The following is a 22,730-nucleotide window of genomic DNA, read 5'->3' on the forward strand; positions in this document are numbered from 1 at the left end:
CGACAAAGTCACTTCTGATTGGCTGTCGACAAAGTCACTTCTGATTGGCTGGATTGGTCAAAGATGTCTGTGATTGGCTGGATTGGTCAAAGACGTTTGTGATAAAGGAGGGCGTTGAAGACGAAAACGACTAAATGGAGACATAGCTATTGAACAATTTACATACATACATAGTTCCATGCAGTTTGGATAACATTTCAACATGAAATTTTGACAAAGACTAAATGGGATGACCTTAAAATGGCTTATAAAATCTAGTTTGATAAAAGTCAAGCAAGAAAGACGAAATCAGTCCGAGCTGTCAAGAGTGACGCGTTTAAAATTTGGCCGTAACACGTACGTATGTACATATATCAGAATTATAATAAAAACATTTTAACATTCATTACATAACCTAATAGTAAAGTAAAAATATATATGAGAGATAATGAGAGCCTATAATGCAAATTTTATAAGATATAGCGTGACAAAGATAAAGTTATAGGCGTTTCAACAATTGGAATCTGACGAAACGAATGTGTGGCGGAAATTCAAACATGTAAGGCTACTGACCACTAAACGTCAAGATCTCCAAAATTTTTGCAATCTTAGATGTGTACATTGTATATTACGATTATTTTTCACCACCGAACTATCAGAATCGATTTAAATCGCCATCGGTGACCAAACCGCACAAAATGACAACGTTTCAAACCGATCGGAATCGTTTTAGCGATGTGAAACATAGAAAAGTCTTGTAATAATAATGAGAACCTACCAATCAAATTTTATTTCTTTACATACATATATACAAATATACCAGGAAGGCTTAACAGGTAAACCCCAAATGCACCTTCCTGCTCCACATAATTATTACATAGATACATGTAAATCTAAACAATATCTGACATCTATCGTCAGATATTACAAATATCGTATTAATCCGATAAATAACGATGAATAGCTTTCATGTAACAATACGAATTTTTATATTCGATAAACAACCACAGAGACATCTATGGTGAGCAATGCGGCGAAACCTAAGATATAACAATATGTAACTAAAGGTTCGCAACAGAAAATTGGGAAGGAAACGCCAATTTTACAGGAAATTCTGTATAGAAAATTCTGATAAGAAACGATCGACCTTGACAAACCAAGGTCTGGCCAATAGCGAGACTTAGCGGGAATCGAACTCGTAACATCAAGTACGAGATAATTCAACATTCACCACTAGACCACGCTACTGGTTATAAAATACTAGCTGAACCCGGCATGCGTTGCAATGCCACAATAACGCGTGCAATTCCCGTTCCCGTCCTTGTTCCCGTTCCTGTTCCCGTTCTCGTTCCCGTTCCACAGACATTCAATTTTATATATAGGTATAGATATATTTGTTGACGTGGGCCATCCGCTGTGTGTTTGTGGTACAGCCTTGAATGGTCAGTACATTCGAGTGCGAGGTAGGCGTGGCGCGATTATTGTCACACTCGCAGCGTGATACGTTGAAGGCGAGATAGCTTTACTTTCGCGACAGTAAAATCGTAATTACGAATATTATTATTAAGAGGTTATTTTCCGTTTTTTTTTCACAGTAATCTTCCCGGACATGCATACAACAAATACTGAAAGTTCCATCGTAATCGGTTCGGTTGTTTAGGAGCCTATTCAAGACACACACACAGACATTCAATTTTATATATACTCATCCGTCAAACCAACACACGAATCGGTCCGCGAACTTTCCACCCCCACCGTTTCCTCAAATTGGTTTTTTGAAAATAAAATATCTAATAGTGGCGTAAATCTCAAACGGCTAGTTAAGACGGTTAATCGCGATCTCGAATCAACACGCTCGCTCCAAGTAAACTATGGAGGCATTTAACGCTCCAGGGGACACTTTTGCGATAAGACATCTACCCCCGTCTCTCTGCGTCTCGCCGCTATCCGCGCGTTTCGCGTCGCGTCCCTCTCCCTCTCGCCGTTTTATTAAATACTGCCCGGGCGCACAAAGCGCGAGCAGAGAAATAACAAAATCCAGGGCTCACAAAAGAAACACCAGACGAGTCCTTTAAATAAACAAAAGCATAAAATTAAAACATCCTGCCGTGTGCCTCGCGGCACAAAAGTTCCTCTGTTAATTTCGGTATTAAAATATTTGTTCTGGCCGGGGGGGGGGAGGAGTGGGGAGGGGGAAGTTGCGTGTTGGCCACTCGCAAAAATTGCCTAGGCTAGTGGGTTTTATTTGACGAGACGTTTCTGATATTTTGGCTTTTGTTAAAGCTTCAAAGACATCAAAGAAAAAAAAAGACAACAGGGTTGTTCATCGAAAGCAAAAGACACAAGGAATTTTTAAAAGCGTCTCCTGTGAGCATTATTATTTATTTATTTTTGTTACATCTAATATGGCTTTCCATATACATACATACCATACCAGTGGCGTGCGGTGAAATTCTCTCTCTTTTTGTAGTACATCCTCCTTACTTAATGTACGCGAGCAGGATATAAGGGAACAGGCTGTTCCTTTTGTATCCTGCTCGCACACATTAATTAAGGCTGTACTACAATAAAAAAAAGTTTTTTAAAAACATACCTTCTATAATTTGTATATAAAATTATTATTTTGAATAAAAACACCAATATTTTTTTTTTACTATCGCCATCTATGTTTAAAACTAATAAACAAACGTCAACGGTAAACGTCAAATAGAATGTCGGCGGGCGAATTACAAACGCGTCTTACACGATATATTTGCACCATCGTAATGGCGGAGGCTCCATTTACTTATATTGATGACCAAAATGAGCAATATGGCAAAGTATGAAAACGATCGGATAACTTTCGGCAAACTTTTTCCTGAATTGTAATCTTAAGTGAAACGTAAAAGAGGTATGTAAAAAGAGAGAGAATTTCACCGCACGCCACTGATACATATGTACATATATACAGATATGCCAGGAAGGCCTAACAGGTGAGCCCCAGTGCGCCTTCCTGGTCAATTACAAGCAATGCAGCATTTTTTTATTAAATAAGTCGCTGAATTACGAGACACTGAAAACACGAAATTAACGAGACATCATCGAATTTTAACATAAATTGTTATTGTACGCTAATCATAGTGTATATATTTTCACCAATTCAAGCAGTGAAAACGTATCAAACAATGAATTTACAACGTTTAACTCTATAAATTTAACCCTAACAACCCAATCTTAAATGAATAGGGCCAACCCTTACTTAACCTAACCTATCCTAAGACTTAAATAGTACCAACCCTAACAATCTAATCTTAAATGAATAAAACCAACCCTGAAAATGTAACCGGTTATGATTTCACTGAAACATCAGTGAAAATATGTATATTTTCACTTGAAATATAATTTCACTGTGACATATATAATCATATAGTGGTGGCATAGTAGGTAGGAAGGTTTTTTGGCCAATTTAATCAGGAACCGTTACAACAATGAAATCAGAAAAATTGGCTAACTCTGATAGGAAACGATCGACCTGGAGTCACAAACCAAGGTGTGGCCAGCAGCGGGACTTTAATGGCACTCGAACCCGTGACCACTCCACTCGAAAGCATAATATGTTAAACACTAGTCCATGCCGCTGGTTTTTATATTTTTTATGTTTACCTGCCTCACACCGCATAAAAAAGTAAGTACGACTCAATTTACAATATTTTTCGTTCTTTTTTTTATATTTAAAATTATACTGACTCACATTGCGAGAACTTCCGAACCTTTTCCAATAAAATATTCAATTTTAAATTTACGACACTTTAACGCCGTTCGCACGCAAATGGGCCAGATTTTTGCAATATCGCGGCTTATATTGTGAAAATTCATTTTTATATTACCTATTTGAATAATCATACTGGGCATATCTTCTACATATATACATACATACATACAGGCCCGACGAGAGGGGGGGGGGGGCAGCCGGGGTAATGTTTTAGACAACTCAGTGTCCAACTGCCCTATATTGATATTTTATATTATTCTTCATAAAAATACATGTATTTATTTAATTAGACTGTTCGACAAATGACGACTTTTTTTAGTTCAGAGACGAGATGTGACTTTTCTTATAGATCTATGCCCATTGAACACGAATCTGGTAATAAAAAATGTTGATTGGCTCGAGATTCGGAAATATATGTGTTTTATAAATCGCGTGATTTTTTTTATATATTGGTGTTGTTCGGTCGATGTCTCAAAATCTGTCAATTTTCTGTTCAAAACTTCCAATTAACCCTTTTAAACGAAAACAAAAAATAGTGTGGCCAGAACACTATCCCAATAAACATGTTTCAATAGGAAATACTCAATATTTTCGACTTTTTCACGGTCACCCATATTTTTATATGGCGTGACGTAAGCAATTTCTAACCTGTAACAGACCTGTAATATAGTAATAGACCCGCTGAATTTAATCTGGTGTATTATAAGTAAAAATATCTACCTACCTGCATAAAAATAATATAAAACACCAATAGGAAAATTGATTAATTAAATAAATTTTCAATAAGCTTATTGTAAAAAACTAAATGTATGTAAGCTTATTGTAAATCATATTAACAATTAGATATAACATAACTTCTTATTGAATATTTATCTCGCAGATAAAACTCCGTGAAGAGATTTAGCCGTGAAATGTCAGATTTGAGATATTTGGCCAAAAATCAATATATATCGTGTATTACATTACATGAAGCTAGACGCCAAATTTGAAATTTATATATATACATATGAGAGTTAAAACTATAAATATTTAAATATTAGAGATAACGAGAACCTATAGAGCAAATTTTATAAAATATAGGGTGAATTATAGGCGTTTATACAATTAAAATCTGAAATGGCAGACGATACATTAACGTATATTGATGACCAAAATGAGCAATATGGCAAAGTATGAAAACGATCGGATAAGAGATAAAAATAACACGAGAGCCATGTGAAACGTAAAGGAGGTAAGTAATAAATGGCGCTAAATGCTCCGAGACTATTTTCCTAGAGAAAACATTGGTAGCAAACAGTATATATGTATAGAAGTTTTTTCTTAATCTGTTATTAGATTCGTACGTTTTGTTGGCAGTGTTTTAGCAGTGACGTATATATGTACATATGTCGAATCGAAACGACTATCATGGTACGGCCAGCGTTGTCGCAAACAGACACACAGAATAGCACTATTATACATATATTTCAGACCTGGATATTTGTGACTCCAGGGCGATCGTTTCCTATCAGAGTTTGCCAATTTTCTCTGATTTTATTGTTGAAACGGTTCCCGGTAAAATTGGCTAAATATCCTTCCTACCTACTATGTCACTACTATTTGAGATTGATTAATGTACAATAAAATTTATGTACATACAGTTCATAGATGTCTCGTTAATTTGCGATTTTTTCAGTGTCTCGTAATTCAGCGACTTCTATAAAAAAAAAAAAATGCTGCGATGTTTGTAATTGGCCAGGAAGGCGCAATGGGGTTACCTGTAAGGCCTTCCTGGTATATGTGTAAAAAAAAAAATAATAAAATAATATATGTATGATAAACAATACCCAGGATTCGAGATAAGGATTCCCGGAGCTCTAAAAATCCAGACATTCAGATATTCCCGGGTCACAAACACTAATGTGTACATCGATCGTCAAAGTCCTGATCGCGGAATAGGACCCTTTTTACAACCGAAAGCCATCGTCCTTACAAAACACCGTTTTATATGAGATCAGCCTCGATCTTCAGAGTAATAGATTCCCTTAATTTCCTGGTACTTAGTTGCCGTTTGAAAGTGGGGCATAATTCACATCAAACGACCTTCAACGCCGAATAATGAACATCTGAAGTGGGCGAGGGCGGGGGAAGCGAGCACTCGAAAGTGAGCAAAAGAAGTGGAAGGAATACGCGAAGGGGTGGGGGTTGAAAGGGCGCGTCCACTTGTCGCTTCGGCGTCATCCCTGTCAAGCGACGGGCAAATCCCGGTCGTAGTAATTTCGGTCGTTCTTATCCCGATATCCTTTTGATGTCTATCTCGAAAGGGTCGTATATCTTGTTACGCGGGGAAAGTCGCCAGTTTTCTCCGACCCGGTAAATCAATCTCCGGCCAGGAGGCAGAGGTCAATCCCAAATCCACCGCTCCAGCGTACCATTATACCGGTCGAACCCTGACCCCTACCGGTGCGGTTCATATTCCGCGTACGGTCAAAAAACACACTGAATACACCAACTTAATACATGGACTACACTCTGGGTCGTAAATCGCTGTAATATCAATGGATTGGTACAAATCAGGCCTGAGGAATCGCTAAAAATATTCACATTCAAATAGAACTTATACAGATCATACCTAACTAGCACAAAGTTAGTCATTAACGTAAATAACGAAATATCGACATCGAAAACATTCGCAGCAGGTGTCCCACAGGGAAGTTTGCTTGGCTCACTCTAATTTGCCATATACGTACCTACATATAAATGACCAAACTTACTAATACATACATAAACTTACAAATTGAAAAAATAATGACTCATACATACATACATATGTATGTATATGACCAAAACCAAGCCTACATACATATTTTTTTATTTAATTTATACCAGGAAGGCCTAACAGGTAAACCCAATGCGCTTTCCTGGCCAAATATGTATACATATGTATATTCTGATCCAGACCTACTAAATATACGAGTACGAATAATAATAATATATACATATATATAAAAAAAACGTATGGAGATTTCAAAAAAACAAATTTTAAAATTATCAAGAATTATAATATCGATTTCAATTTCGATTCCAGTTCTGGTTCCAGTTTCAGTTCCGGTTCCGGATTCCTATTTCAGTTCTGATTCCCGATTTCTATTTCAGTTCCGATTCCCGATTCCGTTTTAAGTTCCGGTTCCGGATTCCTATTTTAGTTCCGGTTCCGGCGTTCCATTTCAAATCCGGTTCCCGATTCCTAGTTCAGTTCCGGTTACGACTTCGGCTGTGGGTTGTGACTTTGGTTCTGACATCGGTTCTTACTTTGGTTCCAACTTGAGTTCCGACTTTGGTTCTGACTTCGGTTGAGACTACGGTGATATTTTTTGTTGTTTTCCATTATTATTAAACCTATCCATCCAATATTATTTTAATGCATGTACCAATACTTTTTCCAAAACCATCAACAGGCACAATACTAGAATATTATATTATTGAAATTTATATAAGACACGCAATGTAGTAGTGAACTGAATAGACGTAAGCGTCTGAAGTGGAATAAAAATAGAATACTTTTAAGTACAATATATAAATTAAAATCATGTTAAACATGATCAGTGATCAACACGGAGTATATATTGATCAAAATATAGAAGTTGAAGTTTGGATACTTAATACTTTTGATACGTATTATGTATTGATATTTTGTATATGTAATGTAAATTAAGTAATAAAAAACTAATAACTGCAGATATACATATGTATATACCTACATATTTTAACTACAGAACTATAAGATTTTGAAGTAAACAACATCTAAAAAGAATCTTCAAAAAATCAAAACGTTCCTTTTACTTTTTTGCTACACCTACGTAGTATATTCTATGTACTAGCCATTTATAATATGTATGTATGTATGTAAGGTGCTCATTAGGCTCTCGTACGCCAATATGTGTCGCGATTAAAACGTCGGGAATTCCCGGGAATTCACGGTGTTACGCTTCAGACCTTAATAAAATGGGTTCACTGACGTCGAGTATATTTTCTGACCCACTGTCAAAGTGTAATCTGCTCGGGATTTTGGGTTCACCCGCTGTGTTTATTTACTGAAAGCATTTTCGGCTTTTTGGATAATTGCATAGTTCAGTGTTTCCACTGTGGTGAAAGATTAAAGATTTTCAGCTCGCCTGTGAGATTACGAACAAATTGTATACCTAACCTGATAAAGTGATAAGGAAAGCCTAATCATAGAAGCTAGGATAGGTTAGGTTTGGTACGTCTGGAAATTTCACTACATACATACATATGTACTATAATTGCAATTAAAATAAATAAATGAAAGACTTAACTTAACCTAAAACTGTTGTTTTATGTTAGGTTAAAATATTTTATAATATTAATTATTTCCTCGATCTATACAATATTGAGATTGACAACCAATTTTTGTTAACATTTTGAAACACTGGCCCAATAAATTAAAAATATATATGTTTTTGATATTTAAAATTTGCTAGATTATTAATTACACGCATATTAAGGCAATAAAAAATCAAAAACAATAAAAAAAACATTTGACTATTGATTCCAATACTCATTTTAGCAGTACTAGATTTTGAGTCAGACTGCAAAAACCTAAAATTTGTCAAATTTAGCCAATTTTTTTACATACCTCCTTTGCATTTCACATGGTTTTCGTGTTAGTGGTCATTTTTTATGTCTTATCTCTTATCCGATCGTTTTCATACTTTGCCAAATTGCTCATTTTGGTCATCAATATACGTTAATGTATCGTCTGCCATTACGTTGGAGATAAAATATCGTATACAATGCGTATCAAATATCCAGAATCTCACGTACGGTGACATCTATACCATAATCTATCTTCAACCTCTTCGCCTTGATATCGCGATATCAGATTTTAATTGTTTAAACGCCTATAATTCACTCTATATTTTATAAAATTTGCTCTATAGGTTCTCGTTATCCCTCATATTTAAATATTTATAGTTTTAACTCTCATATGTATATATAAATTTCAAATTTGGCGTCTAGATTCATGTAATGTAATACACGATATATATTGATTTTTGGCCAAATATGTCAGATCTGACATTTTTTTAAACTCTTATATCAAATAAACGAGAAGACACCAACAAATACGAGTATTATTGTCATTTTCGAATTCAGTGAGTCAAATTTAGTCGAGATTCATTAGTCTCCACTCCGATAAGTAAAAAACGTGATTTTTTTTCTGTGTAATCGGTCAGGCTGGTTTGTAATGTATTATGTAGGTTTATAAATGATTCATAAATCGAATTGTAACATATATTTAATTTGTATTGGGCTGCTAAAAATTTGGTTCGTTAGATAAGATAATTTCGGATTTGGTGCATCCGCTCTAAAATCGCCAGACAAACGAACGACAGATTAACAGAACGGCAGCTTTAAACGTAATTCTCGTTTTCTCGAATGATAGATTGCACATCAGATGACGAGTAACCTTTCGATGTGCACAGATGCACTTATTAAAATGGTGATTATTAAAATTGAGTTGGATCTTTCTGGCGAGTTTAATAAGGCAAGATCGAATCTTGCCTTATTAAGCTCGCCTGAAAGATCCAACTGAATTTTAATATTTACCATTTTAATAATTGCATCTGTGTACATCGAAAGGTTACCCGTCATCTGATGTGCAATCTATCATTCGAGAAGACGAGAATTGCATTTAAAGCAGCCGTCCGTTAATCTGTCGTTCAATTTGTCTGGCGATTTTAGAGCGGATGCACCGCATCCAATTTCAATAGAGTTTTATTTTTATGAACTTCTACATCTGAGGCCTGTTGATTTTTCAATAAATAAATAAATAAAAGATTAGCTTATTTATGTAGATTAAATGTAATTTAAGCAAGCCAAACCTAAGCGAATAAAATAATAAAATAATTATTTTAAATGTCGACATAAAACAAATTAATTCAACGACATCTAAAACCAAAATCCAACATAAAAGCAACCCAAACGACAATGATAACAACCGAGTCGCATAAACACGAACGATATCGTAATATAATATACGGGAGTTAATGTGAAGTTGAGTCCCGAGAGGAACTTCACACGCGGGGAAAGAGACAACGTAATTTGTAAGACAACATTAGGATACGGTCAGGTACATTAACATTCCTGCCGAGTAGGTACTAGTGGGTGGGTTGTGGAAACACCCCGCAGGAAGAAAACCGCAACGGAGACAATATATGTAGTGCTACTACATACATATAATACATAGCACACTCGAAAGTCTCAATTAGAAACGGGTTACAAAAACAAGATACATCTATAATCAGAGAAATGTCATAATAATAGAAGTGCCTTTGCGAAAAAAAAAATGTGTCAATAATACGCGGCACGTCTCCATAACTACGCTACAACGCACGAAATATAATCAGGGTCATCACATTCACATTCACTACATAAATTTAAGTTTTATTTTGATATATATTTATATACAATTTGAGTATATGGTGGTGTTGGGTGTTGGTGGCCAAACCGTTTCTTTTCTCAGTTGGCGAATTATTTTTATTGACTTTTTTGTGTTTTTCTGTCCTTGGGAACTCTTAAATTAACGTGTGATGTATAGTTTCAACAAAAATATGTATAATATAAAATGAACGATGTTTATATGTATTAAACTTAAATAGTTGGTTATTAATATAATCGAGTATTCGGCGCCACCAAGAGAAATGTTTTTACATTTATTTAAAAATTATTTTTACATTTATCTGGTGCCACCCCTGAAATTTTATGTAGAATGCGGTCGATCGCCATTGCACTTTTAAAAACTGTCATACTACGATGTTAATTGAATAATATGTTGCTTAAATGATCAATTTACTTATAAAAATGTATCCCATGTTGTTTATTGTGTGATTTTGAATGCATCGTGCAATTTTTAGCGATGCACTTGCCCAATATCATACATCTATAATTAGAGAAATGTTATAATAATAGAAGTACCTTTATGAAAAAATATATTTTGTCAATAATACGCGGCACGTCTACATAACTACGCTACAACGCACGGAATATAATCAGGGTCATCACATTCACATTCACTACAGAAATTTAAGTTTTATTTTGATATAAATTTGAGTATATGGTATTGTTGGGCGTTGGTGGCCAATCCGTTTCTTTTCTCAGTTGGCGGATTATTTTTATTGATTTTTTTGTATTTGTCTGTCCTTGGGAACTCTTAAATTAACGTGTGATGTATACTTTCAACAAAAATATGTATAATATAAAATGAACGATGTTTATATCAATTAAACTTAAATAATTGGATATTAATATAATCGAGTATTCGGCGCCACCAAGAGAAATGTTTTTACATTTATTTAAAAATTATTTTTACATTTCTCTGGTGCCACCCCTGAAATTTTATGTAGAATGCGGTCATACTATGTCAAAAACTGTCATACTATGATGTTAATTGAATAATATGTTGCTTAAATGATCAATTTACTTATAAAAATGTATCCCATGTTGTTTATTGTGTGATTTTGAATGCATCGTGCAATTTTTAGCGATGCATTTGCCCAATATGATACATCTATAATTAGAGAAATGTTATAATAATAGAAGTACCTTTATGAAAAAATATATTTTGTCAATAATACGCGGCACGTCTACATAACTACGCTACAACGCACGGAATATAATCAGGGTCATCACATTCACATTCACTACAGAAATTTAAGTTTTATTTTGATATAGATTTGAGTATATGGTATTGTTGGGCGTTGGTGGCCAATCCGTTTCTTTTCTCAGTTGGCGGATTATTTTTATCGACTTTTTTGTATTTGTCTGTCCTTGGGAACTCTTAAATTAGCGTGTGATGTATACTTTCAACAAAAATATGTATAATATAAAATGAACGATGTATATATTAATTAAACTTAAATAATTGGTTATTAATATAATCGAGTATTCGGCGCCACCAAGATAAATGTTTTTACATTTATTTAAAAATAATTTTTACATTTCTCTGGTGCCACCCCTGAAATTTTATGTAGAATGCGATCGATCGCCATGACTAGTCACCGGACCCAGAAGGTGCCGCGTATTGTTCAAAGGTTGTAAATGCATTGTTAAAGGTTTGCCGAGCCTTTTTTACAAAGGATTTACAACAATGGAACAATGGATAGCACTGTGACTATCCGGTGTCTAGCCATGACACTTTTAAACAAAACTACGATGTCAATTGAATAATATGTTACTTAAATGATCAATTTACTTATAAAAATGTATCTCATGTTGTTTGTTGTGTGATTTTGAATGCATTGTGCAATTTTTAACGATGCACTTGCCCATCTTGCGAGTCATATAAACAAACAGAGAAGTTTTTATCGGACATACATATGTACGTCGAGCATCAAACATCGAATACGACTGATGCTAAAATTATTTGGAAATGTCTGTGGACATTCCTCACTTAACAACAATATAACGTCTAGAGGTCTGACCGCACTATGCGACAACCGAACGATCCGACACTTCAATACAGTGTGCGACAATATTAGGTAAACCGCACTTGAACAAAAGCGATGCGACACTACGCAGTAAATTATGTCAATCATTCGTTCGGTACCTCGGAGCAAGATGGACGAAACGGACGCTATTAAAGTATCTGTGATATGCGAGGAAGAAGAACAATCGAGAAAAACCTATAGATTATGGCTAGATGCTATTTCAAAGTCACGATATGAAGAAGGAGAATAATTGTCGCAAGGCAACCCCCACTCAACGACAATTGCGTCACCTCACGAACGACACCTTGCGTCAAAGTTGGTCGGAAAGTCAACTTTGACGCACGGTGTCGTTCTACGTCATGCGACTGTCGCGTAGTGCGTTATGTCTCATACAATTTCATACAAACAATATTTGGTCGCGTACTGTTGTGAAGTGTCGGATCGTTCGTGTGACGCACAGTGCGGTCAGACCTTAAAGCCACTACTATTATTATAACGTTTCTCTGGAGTAGTGCTACTATGTACATAGCACACTCAAAATCTCAATTAGAAACGGGTTACAAAAACATGACATATCTATAATATAGATATTTCAACTTGAACATACCTGATTTGGTTGCCGGGGTGCATGTATTGCAAATTGTCCCCGGGATACTGTGACCTTTGGGGGACAGCCGCTGACAGCTGGACCGCCTGCCTCTCTCTTGCGGCTCGCTCGCTCTGTAATCTGTAATATTAAAAAATAGTTGTATAATGCATTTTTATCGTTTGACGTTGTGGTTATGGTGTATGTGATATGATGGATATATGTAAGTTCAGAGGTGTATTGCATAAGTGTAAGCAGTTGCATACTCACATTTATCCCGAATGCTTCTTCCCATGCACTTTGTAGGCAAAGGATAACAGAAAACAATGCACGGTTATCTGATATGTATTTTTATTAAGTATTAAATGTAATATATTTACTTTTGAGAAATATTGTTAAAAATTAAAACAAATGAGTATTTCAAATTAAAAAAAAAATTAAAAAAAAACTTACATACAAATGTACATCGACTATGTCAAAATCTGCTATTTTTATACACATTATATATGTATGTATGTATTATATACTAGTGGTTTTACCCGGCTTCGCTCGGTATTTGTAATATATATAAACCGCTTAAACATGGCTAATCTAATAACACTGTTCGACAAATGACGACTTTTAAAATGTTTCAGAGACGGGATATGACTTTTCTTATAGATCTATGCCCAGTGAACACGAATCGAAGATAATGAACATTTCAAAGATATTTTTAAGTACTTTGTACCTACTTAAAATATATAATTCTTTCGAAACAAAAATATTTTTTAGATTTTTGTTTTTATTTTTTATTTATCTTTGAAATGTTCATTATCTTCATATTTAATTTCATTTTGATTTTTGTTTTTATTTTCCATGTCTATTTTTATTTTTATTCGGGTGCTTAAAATGTACTGATACTTATTTTTACGCTATACATATTCGTATTCAATAAATATATTATTAAATTCAAATCCTTCTAATTATTTCATTACAAAATTATTTAAAAACACATTGAAAAAAGTTTGTGACCACTATATCGTTGTATACAATGACGCACATGATGCAGCGTACAGTAATGCAGCGCACACAACACAAATTTGTGCTCTACTAATACGAAGTTTTTGGTCACAATTTTACCGGTTTAAAATTCACCACACATCCAATTAACCCTTTTAAACGAAATCAAAAAATAGTGTGGCCAGAACACTATCCTAATAAACATGTTTCAATAGAAAATACTCAATATAATATAGTATTAACAGTGGGAAAAAATCACAAGTGAAAATACGTAATTTTGACTTTTGATTTGAACTGAATGACTACTTAGAGATTTGAAAGCTGAAAAGTACTACAAATGAAAGATAAAATACCCGAATCTAGATTCCAATATTCATTTTGAACAGAAAATTAACAGATTTTGAGAAATCGACCGAACAACACCAAGATATAGAAAAATCGCGCGATTTAAAAAACACATATATCTCCGAATCTCGAGCCAATCAACACTTTTTATTACCAGATTCGTGTTCACTGGGCATAGATCTATAAGAAAAGTCATATCCCGTCTCTGAAACATTTTTCGTGTCGAACAGTGTAATTAATAAGCCTTTGATTCAATTTTTTTTAATATTTATTTGTTTTTTTATTAAATTGGACGTCACGGATTCTACGAACCAAACGTACATACATACAAAGTCTCTTTCGAAATTATATATTGGATATTAGTGTTTTTACCCGGCTTCGCTCGGTATTTTTTAATATAATATAAACCGCTTAAACATGGCTCTAATAGTAAACATTTGATTACATTTATTTGAATAGTTTTATTTTATTTAAATTTAAATAAAATAATTTAATTAAATTTAAATGAATATTAATTAGTTTTTTTATTAAATTGAACGTCACGGATTCCACGACCCAAACAAACAAACATACATACAAAGTCGCTTTCGAAATTATATATTTAATATGTACAATTGTGCATACATTTTTCTTTATTTTTATACATATAATATATAACAATAATTTGTTAAAATAGCTATGTATGTATGTATGTATATACATACATATGTGATTTTCCAAACTATGATTTGACAAATTTACTTTTGAACAATACATACCTACACACGATTTTGTTTAAAAAATTGATTATTTATTTAATTTTAATTTTAATTTAGCCTTCTGTATGTACACATAGATACATATGTACTATTTTTACAAGGTTTATCTTAGTTTTTATGGATTCTTTTAACCTTCTTCTAGAAATTTACAACTATCATATACTTTTACATCATCTCTTATATAATATTTAGGCAATACTTGTACAATATATCATCCCTTATCTAATACTAACTTATTATCCCCAGTACTGACATACTAATCAGTAAAGACATACTGAACTGACTATTTTATTTATTTTTTGTATAACTACATATGTACATATAATGATAAAAATATATATAAAATACATACTTATTTTTAGATTGTCTCATAAACTGTTGAATTTTTCGAGCAGCTTGGTGTTGTCTTCTCTGTGAATACGTCCGTCTGTGTAATTTAAAATTTTATTAGATTTTTTTGATTATTTATTAAATAAAACAACGTATTATAATATATATGTATAGAATGCAGAAATGCATAAAATATATTACAGCATTAAATTGATATTCGATGTATTATTTGAAGATTTTCTGAAGCAACTTCTAATAGACTATTTAATCTCATATTTCGAACAATTTAATTTCGAGATACCAGATACCATACAATGATAAAACAGTATCATAAAAATTCATTTAGAAGCAAATAAATCAATCAAACTCACTTCAAACTACCCGGACTGCCCTTTCCGCTGTCTCTGACAGCACGAGAATACATTCCAGTGTTTCCGACATTGTTCATACCCATATTAGTCTCCTGGATACCTTTCTTGAACCTTTTGTGGGCACAATACGACCTATAACCATGTTGTATCACCATAGCTGCATGAGTCATCTGTTTGAAGTACGCATACTGAAAATTTAATCAACAAAACAGCGTAAGCAAATTATGTATGTACGTGGAGACTTAAGAAATACAATCAACGTACGTTTTATTACACCTCACCTGTTTATACCGTCTGTAGTAATTCTGTATGCATACGGCTGCAGCTCTCTCCTTGTCCTGCTCTTCCAACTTTTGACGACCTTTATACGAGCGGTACGCTTTCTGAATTATCTTGGCCGCCTCGTACAGCTCCCTTTGTTCCCGGTCTGTTGAATGCACGACAAGCACAATTAATGAAAATCCTATTCGTTTGAAATTCCCAGATTAATTAGACGGAGATATGCACCGGATAAGGTCAAGTTGTTGAAGTCTCGCTCGCACAAGTTGGCCGAGGCTTGGAGAAATTCGCAAAAGTCTGCCGTCGTCGGTGGCGGAGACGGTGAGTCGGCCAATGGAAGAGATCTCGGCGAAGGTAAACATGATGATGAAGCTGGAGATAAGCTTGAGCATGGTGTTCCAGCATCGTAGTACCTAAAATTTAAAATTTAGTCAATTCTTATGCAAATACAAATACATACATATGTTGCAAACCTCTTTTTTGCTCTCAGATGATCAATTTTTTATCAATGTCTACTAGCTTATGTTACAATTTCAATCAAATAATACAAAAATTACCTGTATGTATGATCTGAAAATTCAAAATTGAATTCTGTAGTTTCAAAATTGACCGTCGTAGGCAAATCCAAGAGTGGCTCCATCAGGCAATCACTCGGTGCGCCGGTATCAACGATTCCGGGACTGCCTTCCACTACCATATCCTCGCTTTCGTTCTGTTATGAATTGATCATTATAAACACTTGTAACAAAATAGCTAACGTGTGAAAGTATACATTTAACTTACTTTAATACGGTCGGGCATAGCGGCTATGATTTGCTCGGCGAGCGTAAAAACCCTAACGTCTTGTTCCCCTGAAAGATTTCAAACATTACTATTACAAAAATAGTTAACGGCTCACTTCAACATCTAAAGTTGCATCTAAACATTGAACATCGATAGCATAACTTATATATAATAATATAATATAAACACAAAATCAATCTAAATCGATTCAGCTTAAGAATACGTATTTTTGGAGGTTGGGTCACATTTATATGTAATATGTATGATGGTTAAATAAAATCAAATTTGCCATGGAGTGTAAAAATAATAATAAAAAAAATAAATAAATATCTACGAACGAATATTGTTGAATTTTTTTTTTTTTTTTTTTGATTGATTTGAAACCTAAAATGATGAAAAAATATTCACAGATTTTTATGATAGAATTTAACATCACATTTTGCTCGATGTAATTCAATTTGAATTAAAAATAAATTTTCGTTTTAGTATGATAAAATTGATTTCTTGCAGTTTAACTTACCTCTTCGGTATTTTTTTTTTTTTTTATTGTTTCAAAATACAGGCAAAAATATTTAAGCTAAATATAAAGCTTCTAAAAAGCGACTATAATAATGAAAAAAATCTAAATACTACAGCATGCCAAATACTTGTCACCTTTCTCTTAATATTTTCATCCATTTTACAACATGTATGAAATATTTTTTTTTTTATATTTAAAATAAAAATAGAGAATGGCTACACACAGATATGTATCTGAATTAAACAAAAATAAAAACGAGGCAAAGTCAAAACATTAATCAATAATAAAAAAAAGCTTTAAACACCCAGCAACGATTAAACATTAAAACTTAGATGCTTTCATTAAATAATCTATTTCTGATTCACATATATAATATTAAAAAAAACAACGAATATAGTGAAATTTATTGTGTGTTATTTGATATTAATTGTTATAAGAAGAAGCAACGGTTACATTTCGTTCAAATTTATACGGTTAGTTGTATTGAATAATTTTTAATATATGTACATATATTACTGTATAGGTGTATATATAAATATATATAAAAATTTGTATACATGATTGTGTATATAATGATAACTACCAGAATAAAATATTTAATGTCACAACACTAATATGAAGTATATATGTATGTATATATATATATATTTACAGAAGAGTTAGACAATTTTAAAAAACAAATCAACACAAAAGAATAGCCCCAATTTAACGTATCGAGTTTTCACAACGTTGTTGTATCTTCAGTTTGAGACTTTTAAATGGATTTTAAAACGGCCTTCTCAAAACTCAACACCCTGAATCTTGTTGTATTAGAACAGCAGAACCTTTTAGATACATATGTATTAGCCAAAGTATACAAAATATTGTATATATATATAAAAAGGTTCAAAAATAGATGGAGTTCGGAGAATTGTGTTTGAGAAGATGTTATTTAGAACAAGTTGTGAAGGCTCGATCATCGGTTTTCCTGGTCCCTTTGCATTGACTGACCTACAACAGCCGCCTGCTCTTTGTTTATGTGTTCGGATTCCTCGTCGGACATTGCTTCAACGTCGATCAATGGACTGTCAGAGCGGGGCCCTCCTGCTACCTCGCCTATAATGGCAGTAATTGTCAAAACCCAACGCAACAAATAAAAAAAAATTAAATAAAAACATAACATAAAATCAAAAAAATACAAGCACTTCTCACTATCGTCGGTTCACTATGTAGTTCAACCATTTTTACAACAAAAAATAAATTACTCCGTATATAAAAACTTACTGTTCTCTTTTATATATGATATAGATATATGAATATACAGAGTGAGACCAAAACAATTAGATGATTAAAGTATCGAGGAAAGAAAATATTCATTAGCTAAATAAAATCAAACTCATATACCATTATTCTACAAAATCATTTTTTTTAAATACATCATCACTAGAGACACGTATTTTGGGAATTTTGCTATTAATGCTAGAATTCGGAATAGATGCTAAATTCGTAAAATATGCGAATAGATGCTAAAATAACAAACAAAAGTGAAATTTGCCCATTTATTATGTGAAGAAATTGAGGGGATAAAACAGAGCTTGCAGTTTACCATAGACGGTGTTTTTCCTGTTGAAACCAAGCAACTGCTTTTGTCTAGTACTGTAAATAGTAGACAAAAGTGTGGATGCTGAAAGGTATTTTAGTAAATACAATATAATTGTTACCGATCGTCGCACAAATCTCAAAAAATAATCTGAAGTAATATGCTCCATGTTGAGTTTTAATAAATTTTAATTGGTATTATTGGTATTTTTATATTCATATTTTTTGTCTTTATATTGTTATATTCATGCTTTTTTCATTGAAATTTTAATTCCAAAACATTTTTGAATTTTTCTATTATTTTTTTTAATTGTTGGGCTGTCTTTAAATTGTATATATGTATGTATATAAATTTTATTAAAATTCATCGAAATTTTTTATTATTTAAAATTAAACTCTTCATAAAAAATAGATGCTAAAATTTAACATTTTTAATGCCATGATGCAAAATGAAAATGCTAAAATTCACAAAAATAGATGCCCAAAATACGTGTCTCTAATCATCACTGAATGGAAATCAGAGAGACATTTATTTTATTTTATTTTACATAGATATAGACCAGGAAGCAGGGGCGTTATTTGTGGGGGGGGGACTGGGATGGGCATCCACCCCTTAAATTTCCATTAATAGAAAATATATACGTATTCCATAAATAAATTAATTAATATCAACAACTTACGTATTTTATATTCAAATTTCATTAATGTAAATATTTCAAAATACGACACACAAACTCAAAATTAAAATCAAATTATACCGACCAATGTTGTATTTCTTGGCCAAAATACAATGCGAAACTGAAACGAAATGTAATTGGCCATCGAGGTTCGAGTGGGGAGTAAATACGATAGCATGTACATTTGACGTAAGTCTCATGCTACATACATACAAAAATGTCGAATACAGACTCTATTTAACTCAAAAGTGTACACATATATCGTGCCTGGTCCCCTAACTATCAGCATATGACTTCTTCCTGTAAGGTTATTTCAAAGAATATTAATATATTAATCAACTTATTTAATTAACTGTCCAAGAGTTGAAAGACACCATCCGAAGATTATGCTGATGGATAATGTTCGGAAAGGTGCCAAGTTTAATGACGTAATCTTCAATAAATGACTTTGTGGTATAATCAGTGCCGGTTTTAGGGGGGGGGGGCTGGGTTGGGCGGTGCCCGAGGGTGCCAAGTAAGTTAGGGCGCTGCTTGATGCGCCAAAGGCGCTTTAATTTTTTAAATTTAGAGCGCCAAAAGCCAAACAAATTTTTAGATTAGAGCGCCAAAGGCGAAATGTTGTCTAAGGATGTTTAGAAAAAATTGCCCGAGGGCGCCATTGGGTGTAAGGCCGGCACTGGGCATAATTCTATACTATGTAGTTTGTTTTTATGCAGCTAGTGCTTATTTACTTATCAATTATACAGAGTTCATTTTCAAAATACCAATTATCTAATTGATCCCGCACCATCCTGCATAATATAATAATTATATGTATATAAGTTTGTTCTGTTTCATCTCGACTATATGTATTTAAAAATTTACAAAATGTGAATTATACATACGGTGCAGTAAGCTATTTATTTCTAATATGTTACAACATGTGAAGCTTGAATTTTTTTACAATTGTAAAATCAACGCTGTCGTTATCGATTCAATATTTCAATTTATCCAGGATGTCAACAGTTCAAATCACATTTTAGATGTATCTATCAAGCATGAAAGTGGAAGGAATTATATAATATATAATATAATAACGTATTCAATTAAAAAGCTGTACGTATTAAATTAAGGCATGCTTTATATTATAAGATCATATTTAAAATAAAAAATAATAAAAAATAGTATATATAAAAATGTTTCTTATATGTATGTATAATAATTATAATAAATGTATAAACTGCACACTATATTTTGCTATTTTTTTGTATAAAGTTGTCCTTCCATGTTCATTTCTCAAATTCTACGCCAAAAATAAAAGGCAATAAAAATCTCAAAGCAAAAATGGAGTAAAAATTGTAGCAAAACTCATATTTTTGTATGTCAGCCGATGAGCAATCGACCCGAAGGGTCGACTTTAAAAATAAAAAGTTCAAAATGCCTATTCTAAAAGTTGATGAAATTTCATAATGCAATAAACTTTTACGAGTTTTCCTCAACATGATGCAAAAATATAATCATTAGCTATATATATATATATATACCAGTTCGGTCTTGAAAAAAAATAATGAAATGGATATAAAGAGTCGATATATCGAAAAGGTAGTTTCGGAAAAGGTTTAACATACACAAAGCGTAGTCCATACGACGAGAGATCAGTTGTCTCGTTCCACTGTCTATATTATTTAGATATGACGAATCTCCGGGATTAAACGAGGACAGAGGCAAAGACATGCTCCTATCAAACCTGAAAAACACAATCTCAAATTAAAATAATCAATACTATATGTAACATATATGGACTTTGATTCGATCAAACCTTGATAATTTAGGATTTTCTTTCCCATTATTTCTATTCCTATGTCTAAGGGACGGCAAGCTATCCGACGATTGAACGGAAGTCATGTTTATTCCGCTATCGACTGATGATCTTTTGACTAGTTTTTGTGAAGGTGATGTGTCATTCCGCAAGCTTCTGTTGGGACTGGGACTTCCACCGACGTCCATTGGAATGCATATGTCTTTGTCGTTCAATTGCTTATTACCTTCAGACGTTGAATAGGGAATGTTAACTTGCAATGTTTTGAATTTTTGAGTTTCACTCCTGAAATCAAATAAAAACACCAATCAAGCACACACGTTTATTTAAATAATAGTATAATATTTGATTAATAACCTAACCTAACTAATGAATGATAGTCATTATTAAACTAGCAATTTATATAATACAGGTAAAATCACTGGTTATTTTGGAGGGCTGTACACCAGCGCCTTGTCCATACATACGTATTACACTTCTCACTAATGGCACTAGAGAAATTATTTTTTAATTTGCTATGGACATCCACCATTGGCATGTTTCTGTGGTTTTATTTTTTTGATTATTAATTTTTTATATGAGTTAGGAGCCGCCAAACATCTATAAAACCTCGCCTCTTTTTTACACCCACGAAAAGACTCCAGCGTGCTTATTTAACGATTGATTTTTAAAAAAATACGGCCACACAAACATAGAAAATATCTTTCTCATACTGATGATGGTTTTTTTTTTAAATTGGTCCAGTTTCGGAAGAGAAAACTGGAGAATACGAAACCTCGATTTTGTCGATTTAAAATAGATATTATTTGGTCGAGGCGCAACTGTCGCATTCACTCAATATATGTATATGTACATACATTCACTCAATATATATATATATATATATATATCGAAGAAAGGAACAGCAACAAAATTTACGTTTCGGGTATCCAGCCCTCTTAATATTTTAAAGATTTTAAAGGTGAAAATATAGATCATAAGCATACATATAAGTAATTCTAATTTTTACAAATATTATTAGATTTATTGATTATGTGAATTAAAAAATATGACCATAAAAAGGCCAGTCGATCAATGCTGGAATCGCTCAATATTGATGGGATCTTCGTGCATAATTGAAATCAATTATTTTTACATTCAAATTTGCTTAAGTTGTAATACCAAAATACCGGTATTTCTGTATCTGACCACTGGATAAAACACCAGGATCCCGGTTTCGGTAAGACCGGTATTGCAAAGCCTAGATGGCGCTAAATGCTAGTGGACTATTTTCAAACGATAGCAAACAATGCTGGATGAAGGCCTCTCCAACACGCTTCCACTCGTATCTGTTTTGCGCAACTCTCATCCACCTCACCCCGCAGATTTTCCTAATTTCGTCCACCCATCTTCCCTGCGGTCTTCCTTTTACCATTGCATTCTCTCGGGTACCATTCAACACTTCTTTTGTCCACCTTTTGTCCATTCTTCTAGCCACGTGGCCCGCCCAT

General features: G+C 33.2%; 1 protein-coding gene across 4 annotated transcripts in view; it reads right to left on the minus strand.

Moving 5' to 3' along the window:
• The window catches only part of LOC143920192 (calmodulin-binding transcription activator 2-like), a 328,881-nt gene that overhangs the window by 33,376 nt on the left and 272,775 nt on the right, over positions 1-22,730 (minus strand). For all 4 annotated transcript variants that reach the window (XM_077442928.1, XM_077442927.1, XM_077442929.1 and 1 more), the window contains exons 14-23: positions 21,241-21,525; positions 21,050-21,168; positions 18,178-18,282; positions 16,668-16,735; positions 16,442-16,596; positions 16,113-16,297; positions 15,887-16,032; positions 15,606-15,793; positions 15,257-15,331; positions 12,824-12,943 (exon numbers count right to left, since the gene is read on the minus strand). In XM_077442928.1, coding sequence (XP_077299054.1) covers positions 12,824-12,943; positions 15,257-15,331; positions 15,606-15,793; positions 15,887-16,032; positions 16,113-16,297; positions 16,442-16,596; positions 16,668-16,735; positions 18,178-18,282; positions 21,050-21,168; positions 21,241-21,525 — 1,446 coding nt within the window. The remainder of the gene's footprint in view (positions 1-12,823; positions 12,944-15,256; positions 15,332-15,605; positions 15,794-15,886; positions 16,033-16,112; positions 16,298-16,441; positions 16,597-16,667; positions 16,736-18,177; positions 18,283-21,049; positions 21,169-21,240; positions 21,526-22,730) is intronic.

Source organism: Arctopsyche grandis, chromosome 12 (genome assembly GCF_051622035.1).
Source record: "Arctopsyche grandis isolate Sample6627 chromosome 12, ASM5162203v2, whole genome shotgun sequence".
In the NCBI taxonomy this organism is placed as follows: domain Eukaryota; kingdom Metazoa; phylum Arthropoda; class Insecta; order Trichoptera; family Hydropsychidae; genus Arctopsyche; species Arctopsyche grandis.